General features: G+C 39.9%; 1 protein-coding gene across 2 annotated transcripts in view; it reads right to left on the reverse strand.

The window, feature by feature from the left end:
- CDON (cell adhesion associated, oncogene regulated) overlaps nt 1–12,382 on the reverse strand; it is a 95,745-nt gene that overhangs the window by 48,460 nt on the left and 34,903 nt on the right. For both annotated transcript variants that reach the window (XM_032868867.1, XM_032868868.1), the window contains exons 3-7: nt 10,384–10,656; nt 8,777–8,923; nt 7,752–7,895; nt 6,618–6,905; nt 4,438–4,707 (exon numbers count right to left, since the gene is read on the reverse strand). In XM_032868867.1, the coding sequence (XP_032724758.1) occupies nt 4,438–4,707; nt 6,618–6,905; nt 7,752–7,895; nt 8,777–8,923; nt 10,384–10,656 (1,122 nt within the window). The remainder of the gene's footprint in view (nt 1–4,437; nt 4,708–6,617; nt 6,906–7,751; nt 7,896–8,776; nt 8,924–10,383; nt 10,657–12,382) is intronic.

A 12,382-nucleotide genomic window follows, 5' to 3' on the forward strand; every position in this document is an offset into this window, starting at 1 on the left:
TAATGAAGTTGAACATCTTTTCACCTGTGTCACCGATATTTTCCCTCCCTTGTGAAATGACTTTTGTACATATTTTTTATCTCTTTTGTCATGGTTCAGAGTTCTTCAGAAATTCCAGATATGTTACTAGTAGCTTCTCACGGTGTATTGTTTTTCTTTCCATTTTTAGTGGTATCCTTTAATAACAAAGATGTTCTAACTTCAATGGAGTTGCATCAATCTTTTTTAAAAAATTAGCTCAAAGTGTCTTAAGTTTTGAAACCCAATCAGATAGACACTCTCCTGTATTTTCTTCAAAAATTCTGCCATCTCAGGGTGCCAGGATGGCTCAGTCGATTAAGCATCTGACTCTTGATTTTGGCTCAGGTCATGACCTCAGGGTTGTGAGATCAAAGCCCGCATCGGGGGCCCCGTGCTCAGGAGGGAGTCGGCTTGGGATTCTGTCTCTCACTCTTTTGCTGCCCCTCCCCCAATCCCACTCACACTCTCTATATAAATAAATAAATTTATTTTCTTTTTTTGTCATCATTCCTTTCATAGATGGGACTTTAATCCACTAGGAATTTGTCTTTGTATACATTATGACTTAGGTATTTAATTTTTCTTCATTTTGACAACCAGTTATCCCTCATCAAAACTTGAAATGGATAGCCTCCTCTTGGTCAACAGCAACATGACCTAAGTCAAGTCCTTACGTGCAAATGTCTCTTTGGTGGTCTCTGTCTCATTCTAAGAGTCTATCTGTTCCTGCACCACTGCGATATATTTTAATTGCCACAGATTTTTGTATATTAATATCTGTAAAAACAAGTCCCCCATGTTCTTTTTCTTCTTCTTTTCCTATGTCTTAGCTATTCTTGGGCCTTTGCTCATCCATATAAATTTCAGAATCAGTTTGTCAAGATTCTCAAAATATTCTGATAGGATTTTAATTGAAATTGCACGAATCTACAGAAGAGGTTTTGAAATGACCTGACAGCTGTCTAATACTGAATTTGGGTTATCCACCAACTGGTCTACCTTTCTAAGTTACCTGGGTCTTTTTAATGTTGCTAATACTGAAAGGTGACTTTGAAATTATATTTTCTGTTTGTTGCTGCTTATAATGATTAATTTTACGTGTCAACTGGATTGGGCTAAGGGATGTCCAGATAACTGGGTGTGTCTGCAATGGTGCTTCTGGAAGAGATCAGCATGAGAGCTGGTGAACAGAGTACAGCAGATGGCACTGCCCATCATGGGTGGGCACCGTCCAGTCTGCTGAGTGCCCTGTAGAATGAAAATGCAGAGGAAAGGTGAATTTTCTCTCTGCTAAAACTGATCCACCTTCTCCTGCCCTCGGACACCAGACATCAGCCCTTCTGTTTCTCCAGCCTTCGGACTTCGGTCAGGACTCACACCATCAGCTTCTCCTCCTCCCCACAAACACATCACACTACTGGCTTTCCTCCTTCTCCAGTTCCATAACCATGTGAGCCAATTCCTATAATAAATCACCTCTTTTTTATATCTTATATAGTCTATTGGTTTTGTTTCTCTGGAGAAACCTAATACACTGGCATATAGAAAGACACTGATTCTTGCTTGTTGGTCTCCCACCAGCCACCCTGCTAAATGCTTCTATTATTTCTAATAATTTGCAAGCAAATTGAGAATTCTCTATGTTGGCAATCACGGCAGTTATAAATTAATAATGATTTGGTTTCTTTCTTTCTTATCCTTAGATAGCTTATTTTTCTTGTCCTTCTGTGGTTAGAATCTCCAGTATGATGATAAACACAAGAGATTTTAAAGAGAATGTTTCCAATATTTCACCACTAAAAGGGATGTTTCTGGTAAGTTTCTGTTAGATACTTTTGTCAAATTAAGAAAATTCCCTTCTACTTCTATTCTTCTAAGAGCATGTAACAGGGATACTGAAATATGTCAAATTTTTCTGCCTCTGTTGATATAATCATATTATTTTCCTTTTTTATTCAATCAAAAGGATGAGTGACACTTTAAATTTTCTGACAGATTCCTGGGATAACTCCTTAAACAAGATAGATTTCCTTTTCTTATATATGGATGGCTTGCTAATATTTTACATAGGATTTCTGCATCTGTGTTATAAATGAGACTGACCTTTGATCTTCCTTTCTTATGCCATTCCTTTATGATTTTTAAAATCAAAATCATACTGACTGGAGAGTTCCCATTTTCTACTTTTCTCTGGAAGGGTTTGTGTAATATTTGGAATGGCCCGTTACTTAAAAGCTTAGTAGAACTCTCCACAAACCCAGGTGTTTTCTCTGTGGGAAGATTTTAAACTCCTAATCAGTTTCCTCCTGACAGTACCGAACTATTCAGGCTTTTTAATTCCTTTTAAGTCACAGCCTTACTAAGCTGTATTTTTCCTAAGAATTTGTCCATTTCTGCCTATATTTGTAAGTTATTGGCACAAAGTTCATCACATTCTTACTTTTAGTCTCTATAAGGCTTTTACTTTTTGTTCCTGTTATTGTTTATTCGTATTTTGCCAAAGATTTAGCCATTAGATTTTACAAAGAACCAACTTTTTCTTTACGGATCCTCTCTCCTTTATCTTCATTTTCTGTTCGACTGATTTCTGCTCCTATCTTTATTATCTCTTTTCCTCTGCTTTAAATCTCTTCTGTTATTTCACTTAAGCTCACTAATTTTCAGTCCTACCAGTTTTCTTATGAAAAAAACTTTTCTTTATAAGCATTAAAGGGCACACATTTCCTGCCAAGTTCCATTTTTGCTATATCCTACATGATTCCATCTGTGGCATTTTCATTACCAAAGTATATTAAATTTCCATTATAAGGATTTTTTTTAACTCCACTATTGAGGAGTATAATTTTACATTTCCAAATAAATGCCAATTAAAAATTATTTACTATTAACTTCTAAAATAATTGCACGAAGATCAGAGAATTGGCCTGCATGACACTGACTGTTTGACACTGGAAACAGTTATAACTCATAGACAAAAGATTGATTTCCCTAATATATAAAGAACTACCAGTCCACAAGAAAGAAGACCAACAATCTAATTTTTAAAATGGACAAAAGACAATGAAAAGTCAATACATGGGAAAGCAAATTCAAATGACTCATACCCGTGAAAAGAAGCCCAATTCACCATAATAGAAGAAACATAGATCCAAAGGTACTTTTTTTAACCTAGCAGACTGGCAAAGATTTAAAAAACAAATAACACCCTGCCTTGGTGAGGATAGGAGGAGACAGGCAGTTACACGTTGCTGGACGGTAAGAGTATAAAGACCAGTAATAACTTTTTTTTAAAGATTTTATTTATTTATTTGACAGAGAGAGAAATCACAAGTAGGCAGAGCAGTAGGCAAAGAGAGAGGGGGAAGCAGGCTCCCGCTGAGCAGAGAGCCCAATGCGGGGCTCGATCCCAGGACCCTGAGATCATGACCTGAGCAGAAGGCAGAGGCTTAACCCCCTGAGCCACCCAGGTGCCCCAACCAGTAACAATTTTGCAGAGCAACTCAGTGATATCTACCCACATTACCAACACATACCTGCTTTTATTCAGCAAGTTCATTTCTAGAACTTATTGTACAGATATTCACACCTGTGTAAAATAATCTACGCAGAGGGACATTCACTGTTTAACTCCTTAAAATGGCAAAAGATTACAAACAGCCATCAATAAGGTACTAGCCAAATCATTACAACTATATCATGATATACTAATAAGCAGCAATTTCAAAAAGGAATGAAACACTCTTTAATACGGGAAGATATCCAAGATACGTTAAGTGAAAACTTCAAGGTGAAGAATACACCACCGTTTAGGGGAAAAAACAAACAGATGTTATTAAAATACACACAGACATGTTATGTGTGAGTGATCGTAAATGCACATATAAGAATATTCATGAAACTGATAAAACGGGGCGCCTGGGTGCCTCAGTGGGTTAAAGCCTTTGCCTTTGGCTCAGGTCATGATCCCGGGGTTCTGGGATGGAGCCTGGCATCGGGCTCTCTGCTCAGCAGGGAGCCTGCTTCCTCCTCTCTCTCTGCCTGACTCTCTGCCTACTTGTGATCTCTGTCTGTCAAATAAATAAATAAAATCTTTAAAAAAAGAAAGAAAAACTGATAAAACTAGTTAGTTCTAAAAGCAATATGGTTGGCTGGGGAACAAGAATGAGAGATTTTTACCACATGCCTCTTAAACTAGGTAGAAATTGTTTAAAAAAAGCTGGAAAAACTTTTTTTCCAGTGAGGATGATCAAATAATATTGCTTCATCATGGAACTAGAAAGGAACGTGGGAAATAGGCATTAGTTTTGTTATGGTAATAGGATTATACCTTTTTAGTAAAAATGTTATATTTTCAACCAAAACAAAAGCCTATCTGTAAAAGTAAAACTCCCTATGATTGCGGGACCCAAAGCCTACCTTTTTCGATCTCAAGTCTCCCAGTAGACTGTATGAATCCAATCCCATTATCTGCTACACACTGATACAGCCCCGAATCTTCCAGGGTCACACCGCTGATTCTCAGTCCATTTCCCGCAGTGAGATGTCGTGGGGAAGGACGAACAGGCTGTGCGTTATGGAACCAGGTACGGTTAGGAGTTGGGTTCCCGTGAACCTCACAAGTGAATTGTACTGTGGCACCCAGAGAGACGGTCTGATCCTGTAATCCTTTTGAAATTGAAGCATTTTCTGAAAATCAAACAAATAAATTAAACTCGAGCCCCTAAGAGGTACCTTCTGAAATTACCACATGAGACACAGAAAATCTTTCCTCTACCAGTAACTAGTTGAAACCAAATTTCATTGTTCACTCACATTCTCCCATCCGCTGTGGTCATCAAGAAAAAATTAGAAATGTATGTGAACTTTCTTCTAATAGGATAAACCGTATGTAACTAATATGTCATTGTTTCTTTTTCTAGATCTCTCAACCCACTTAATTTACACACACACACACACACACCTCTTGGGCTTCTCTGAGCCTTTGTTTCAGGTGATTTGTTTAAAATAAATAGTTTCCCTGGATTTCACACTAAATAAGAGCCAAAACAGAAGAATTCTAATTTGCAAGTTAAATTTTTTCCAGGGTCAGTTCTGCCTTAATTTTTTTTTTTTTTCTTAAAGATGTTATTTATTTATTTGGCAGAGAGAGATCACAAGTAGGCAGAGAGTCAGGCAGAGAGGGGAGTGCTTAAGCAGGCTCCCTGCTAAGCAGAGTCCGATGCGGGGCTCGATCCCAGAACCCTGAGATCATGACCTAAGCTGAAGGCAGAGGCTTTAACCCACTGAGCCACCCAGGCGCCCCCTGCCTTAAGTTTAGACAGATACTTTAAGATCCATCAAATCACTTATACCTAGACAAAGCAAATCATTTACCAACATTTGTAACATACGCCCAAATTATTTGATTATGCATATTAATCTAGACCTGATTTTCACTGCACTTTAAAGCTCACCCGCCATACCCTTCCTTATTTCCTGTGTTACCTCGGTCAGGCCATTGTTGCAAAGAAACGCATGTAGAAGTTTATGAAAACTGTCTTTACTATGAAACCACTTACTACCTACTATTTCTGGCTTGCATGAAAATCTGTTTTGATGACAGAAAACATTTTTTGCTGCTAGGCATGAGGTAGGTAGCTGGAAGAAAGGAAAGGAGAAGCTTTGAGATACAGTGTATATATATAAATGTGGGTGGAAATAATGGAAATTTTATGAGCCAGATACAGTGAAAGCATCCCAAAGGGGAAAATAAAATCAAATAGGTTTTTTTTTGTGTGTGTGTGTTTTTAATTTATCCACTTGAGAGAGAGAGAGAGCAAGCACAAGCAGGGGGAGGGGCAGAGGGAGAGGGAGAAACAGGCTCCCCGCTGAGCAAGGGCCTGATGTGGAACTCGATCCCAGGACCCTGGGATCACAACCTGAGCTGAAAGGGATGCTTAATCGACTGAGCCACCCAGGCGCTCTGAAATAGATTCCTTTTTGAGATGACATTTTTCAGTCAGTACTCTTAGTTACTACTGCCAGGTACTGCACACTGATACAGCCCAGAATCTTCCATCCCCCTGAATTCCCATCTCTGTCCTCCATGTCATGAGGAAGGAAGAACAAGGTCTGGATGACATAAGCAGGTTGGGGGTGAGGTTCTCACGAGCAGCCCAGGTGAAATGTTCTGTGCCACAAGAAATGCTGTGAAACTCTGCCAAACTCAGCAGGCCTTTAAAAAAATGAAGCTTGTTCTGACTACTGGTATAGGTGTTTCCAGCTAGTCCCTGTTTCATTGAAAGTTCCCAAATAGATCTTCCATTCAAGGGCACCTGGGTGGCTCAGTTGGTTAAGCGATGGCCTTCAGCTCAGGTCATGATCCCGGAGTCCCAGGATCGAGTCCCGCACTGGGCTCCCAGCTCCGCAGGGAGTCTGCTTCTCCCTCTGATCTTCTTCCTTCTCCTGTTCTCTCTCCCTCTCTCTCTCTCTCTCTCAAATAAATAAATAAATAAATAAAATCTTAAGGAAAAAAAAAAAAAGATCTTCCATTCAAGGATCAGTTAGGCCAGGAAATCGGCCTGACTTGAAATCCAGTTTAATAAGGAACATCTTACCAAGTACATTAACCATGTAAGTCACAAGTTGTATGTCTCCAGACTTGTTTCCCACTATACAAGAATAATTTCCAGAGTCCGCTGGGTCAATGCTGTCTGTGGCAAGATGAGAATACAACCTTCTCCAATTGCTTCCCGGCACAGCATCCTGACCATCCTTTAGCCAGTGTACTTCAGAAGCTGGGACCCCACTCACCACACACTCCAGCGTGACAGGGCTATGAGAAAGGACAGCTAATGCCTGTGACAGGGTGGGGTGCAGAATGTGAAAATCCTCTGAAGAAGGGCCTGGAAAAAGAACACAAAAGATTTTTTATTATTAAGTATTCACATCCAATCTCTTCCTTAGCAAATGTGTGAGAGCCTTCCCACCTTCCCATTTATTCTTCTTTACGCTACGAGGTCTGACTTGTAGCTAATTCATTTTTAGTTGAGAATTAAAATTAGAACACTTGGTGACCCTTTAGAGCTATTTCTGAATTAGCGGTTGAGAAAATGTTAGATTTCTGACAAGACCAGAAACTACAACTTTGTTGTGCTTTGACTATTGGTTCTATCCCGTTCAGCTACCATAACCTGCAAGAGAAAAATACATATTTTTTCATAATTCACAGATAGCCACCAATTTGATTACCATGGATATAAAGTTACATTTTCTCTGTAATTTCTTTTTACTTGAGTGAAGGGTCAAGTTCTCCATATGCTTTCTACTCCGTCAATCTTGACCAAAATTCTCTTCTAAAAATTCATTATCTTTTAAAAACATGTTCAAGGGCGCCTGGGTGGCTCAGTAGGTTAAGCCTCTGTCTTTGGCTCAGGTCATGATCCCAGGGTCCTGGCATCAAGCCCCACATCGGGCTCTCTGCTCAGCAGGGAACCTGCTTCCTCCTCTCTCTCTGCCTGCCTCTCTGCCTACTTATGATCTCTCTCTCTGTCAAATAAATTAATAAAATCTTTATAAATAAATAAATAAAAACATGTTCAATACCATTCCATAATGCATTTATGTATTTAATGTTTCATAAGATTCTCTTACAATAAGCAAAGAGGATGAACTCTGATTTCCCAATGTTTTATAAGGAAGGCCTCTGAGGTAACTTCTTCCTAGTTACCATTATTCTCCCAAATACTTACGACTCACAAGAAGCTTTCGGCCAATGGGTTCAACTTTTAATTCATGTGTGACAGGATTAAAAGCTGCACATTTATATGATCCCTTGTCTTCTAAAGACACATTCAAAATCTGAAGATTTCCCGACGGAAGGATTAAGTAATTCTCTGAGGAGAGAAGGGAATGCAGTTAAGCCTCTAGAAGATACCAATCACAACAAATGAAGGTTGATAGTTGTGCTTTAAATTCAGACGTGAGAAGAGCAGCAAGTGAGCAGTCAGGAAAAATGTATTAAATGAAAGAAAGGGAAAGTCAAGGCAGGGGGAAAAGAAGTCAACAGTACTAGAGGAAAAAAAATTAAACCCAGCAGAAACATCTGACAACAGATCATTTGTTAAGAATGCTGAAAGCACAGGCATATTTAGAAAAAGAGACAATGACCACAACTACCACCTTGAGCAGACCTCCACCTACAGCACTGATCCCCAGTGTCGTAGGTGGAGGTCTGCTCAAGGTGGTAGCTGTGGTCATTGTCTCTTTTTCTAAATATGCCTGTGCTTTCATTTTTTCTCAACAAATCCTGCCAGCGAGGGCCAAGTCACAGATGCCACAGCCATCAAGAAGGCAGACAAAAGCCTAACACTCACGCAGCCAACATTCCAATGCAGGAAATGGGGGTGGCAGAGAAAGGGGTAAATAAGACACAAGCAAACAAAACTACATATAACACAATGCTGTGGGAAGAAAAAAGAAGAAGAAGCCAAGTAAAGGGGACAGAGAGCAACAGGGCATAATATTTTAGATGGGGGCCATGACAGAGGTCTTCTCAGTAGAAGAAATATGTGAGTAGAGACCTGAATGAATGAGGCTGTGATTACTTATATACTGTAGCCACTTGTGCTTGTCTCCACTTTGGAGAACAGAGACAATCAATATAGTTTATGCATTATTTTTTGGTATGCACAGTCCCTAGCACACATTGCTCAACAGCAGGCAAATGACATTTTATTCTATGGGCGCCACTAGTTTTTTTTGTAGCAGGTCTCACCTGTGGAATGTTTCAGCCACTTTCCCCGGATTTTATAGCGCACCTCGGCCTTGGGGTTACTATCTGGTACCTTGCAGCCAATGAAACCAGTACTCTTTTCTTCTGCTGTAATAACATGCTTTGTTGCTGAACTGAAGTCACCGAGAACTAAAAGAAATAAGTAGAAAAATAAATAAATGCGAACTTGAACTCTCTTCCCCAAAGGAAATTTAAAAAACCAGGAGCCACAACTGCCAACGTGGCCATTGGTGGCAGCCGATCTCCCTTTACAGAGTGGTATTATTTTTTTTATCTCAGAAAGTAGCTGGGGTAGGGCTCAAGCTAAGTCATGGCAACCTTTTCCAGAGGTCAGTGCTTCTAGGAGACTACAAGAAAAGCAAACGGCTCTTAAAACATCAGGGAGAGGGGCACCTGGGTGGCTCCATGGGTTAAGCATCTGCCTTCAGCTCAGGTCACGATCCCAGAATCCTGGGATCAGGCCCGTATCCAGCTCCCTGAGCAGCAGGGAGCCTGCTTCTTCCCTCTCCCTCTGCCTGATGCTCTGCCTACTTGTGTGCACATATACTCTCTCTGTCAAATAAAAAAATCTTTTTAAAAATTAATTAATTAATTTTAAAAGGTCAGGGAGAACTATAAAGCATAGCCCTTCCCATTCTGTTGGGATTAAACCCTTTTCAAATCCAGTCCCTCATCAAAACTCACGTTCCCTATGCATCTTTATTCTGTGGGTACTCACACTGCAATAAAATGGTTCACAGGAACGAACCTAGGACATTGAAAAACCAAGCAGTGTATCATTTCTCTCTCAATCCCTCTCACTACTTAAAGTTCGCTACAGATGGAGCCACTTTATTATCTCCAAGGCTGAAAGCATTCGGCCGCCTGCCACTAGGAATTCGGCCTTTCCAGTGTGTGTCTTGGAGCAGTCCATGGGTCACAGCTCTACAAAAACATTTACTCTTCTCGGTTATGACAAACTCACGACTCCTGGGGAATCCAGATTTGTTCTGTAAATAGGGGTCCCCTTACAAAGACATTTTCCATTACTGGAAGCCATCACCATTTGAAAGGCAGATGGCTCAAACCTACTAAGAAAACCACCACATTACAGATTTTCCATAAGTTCAATACTCAACATTCCTTTTGCTACGGTCAATTATTTTTTTTTCCCTGCTTCTTTAGCCTGGTTTCAATTACATAAATTAAAATCACTCGGTAATCAAGACAAATAAGACCATTAGATATGAAAGATAAAGGACTGCAGGAAACAACTGAGTATCAAAGGAGACAACAGCTTTTTTGTTGCTGTTGCTATTAAGGGCTTTTAAATATTCACAAAGGAATTCAGAATTCTCATTAGAAAACTGTTTTCCTAACAACAGAAAAGTTCTTTCCATGCCTGCTATAGATGAAGACAGGAGGTTAGGCTCACAGAGGTTCAAGGACATTTCCCCCAAGTTAAACACACAGCAAGAGTCAAGGCTGGGATGAGAACTCCAATGCATTTACTCCACAGCCCACGCTCGGAATTCCCTCAATTCAACAACGCAAGTGCTAACGGTAATTCTAGGAAAAAGCATAGATATCAGAGACAAAATTCAACTCACCAGCAGTGGATACTGTCGCAGGGCTGCTGACAATGGCACCGATGCTATTGTTGGCGACGCACTGGTAGGAACCCGAAAGGGAGGGATTAAGAGACACGATAGTCAAAGTCCCCTGATGAATCTTAATCTGTTCCATGTTTCTATCCAGTCTTTTTCCATTATGCAACCATGAGATATGAGCAGTCACAGGTTTAGCAGAACAATGTAGTACTACGGGTCCACCAAGTTTCTGGACGGCGGACAGTGGCTCAGAAATAAAATAAGGTGCCAACCCTATAAGGAAACATTCCCCACGTGCCAAGGGGCAGGGGGAGTGGGAGAGAAAGGAGGTAAGGGGAGAGAGAAAGAAGAGTATATTGAATACATTTCATCTCAATCTATGTAATTACAGGCAAGCCCTTATTTCAAAATACCTGTTACTATTCTTAATGCTTGTAAAAGTTCTAGGAACATTTTTATACACCCATTTTTGGAAGGAAAAAAGGGCAACACGTTAACCTAAGACTTAGTGATTAGGGTAGAAGAGGTGAGAAACCTTCTGATATAAATCAGACAACATACGAATTCTGTAAGAAGAAATGGCAAATGGCTCTTTTTATGAAGTAGTTTCTAGGGAATGCAAGTTAAGAATCTGAAAAATTGAAGCTAACTTGCAAAATAAAAAGAATTCTCTCCTACTTCAGCAAGGATTTGATTTTAAGACTAAGTTATTCTATAAATAATGGCTACGGTCTTACTACTTCCCTTTAATATAAAACAATGTCCAGTCATGCTGAAATACAAAGTCTATCCTTTTTGGGGGGTATAAAGCTAAGTACAGTGTCAATTTTAAGTTTTATTCGGTGTTTAGAATAGTTTTACATGTGACATCATTTCCTCAGCAGCTTGGGGGAGAGGGTGCATTCTCACGTATCAAAACAGATGTCCCCTGCCCACCCAAAAGGGTGGGGGGAACAAGAATACTGTTAATCTGGGGGGATAAACTACTTGAAAGAAAAAAAAAATCAGTAAATTGCTAACCCTACTTTCACAGGATATTTCACCAGAAATGAAGATTGAGGGAAGTGCCTCTCTTGACTAAATTCCTGAGGTGGTTTGTTGAACAAAAACAGAAATAAAACCAGCAGATCAGCTTTTTGGCTTATAAAAAGTCATACAGTATTCTTTTTTTTTTTTTTTGAAAGATTTTATTTATTTGAGAGAGAGAGAGAGAGAGAGCATGAGAAGGGGGATTGGGAGAGGGAGAAGCAGACTCCCTGTTGAGCAGGGAGCCTGATGCAGGACTTGATCCCAGGACTCCAGGATCATGACCTGAGCCAAAGGCAGTCGCTTAACCAACTGAGCCACCCAGGCGCCCCGTCATACAGTATTCTTAACAGAGATAATAAATATTACTTAATGAATAAACATCACTCGTATTTCTTTATGACTTCTATAGGAATCTGTACACAAATCTAAAATTAAAAGAAACGCCTGAGGGCCATATGCTGGGTGCAGGCTTATGTACACATTTAACAATCTGTGTTTTTTTTTTTAATCTTTTTTTTTTAAGATTTTATTTATTTATTTGACAGACAGAGATCACAAGTAGGCAGAGAAGCAGGCAGAGAGGGGAGGAGGCAGGCTCCCTGCGGAGCAGAGAGCCCGAAGCAGGGCTCGATCCCAGGACCCTGGGATCATGACCTGAGCCGAAGGCAGAGGCTTTAACCCACTGAGCCATCCAGGCGCCCCAACAATCTATGTTTTTAAGCTTTTCAGTAACAAAAGTGGAGAGAAACTCAGACAAGGTTATGTGAGAGAGTGACAGTTCTCTCCAAGAACCAAGTTCTCCCCAAGCTGAGTCCTAATACATGCTGATTCTAAAATTTCTTCAGTGGTGTGGAGTCAGCATTTTATTCCTGTTACAATTTCCAAATTCAGACATTTGCAACATATCCTCTTATTGAAAAGAACGTGATAGGACGATACTTGTTTTTAAGGCAACAAGAGGAAAAAATTT

The sequence above is a fragment of the Lontra canadensis genome, unplaced genomic scaffold, assembly GCF_010015895.1.
Source record: "Lontra canadensis isolate GAN:19392208 unplaced genomic scaffold, GSC_riverotter_1.0 scaffold36, whole genome shotgun sequence".
NCBI lineage: Eukaryota > Metazoa > Chordata > Mammalia > Carnivora > Mustelidae > Lontra > Lontra canadensis.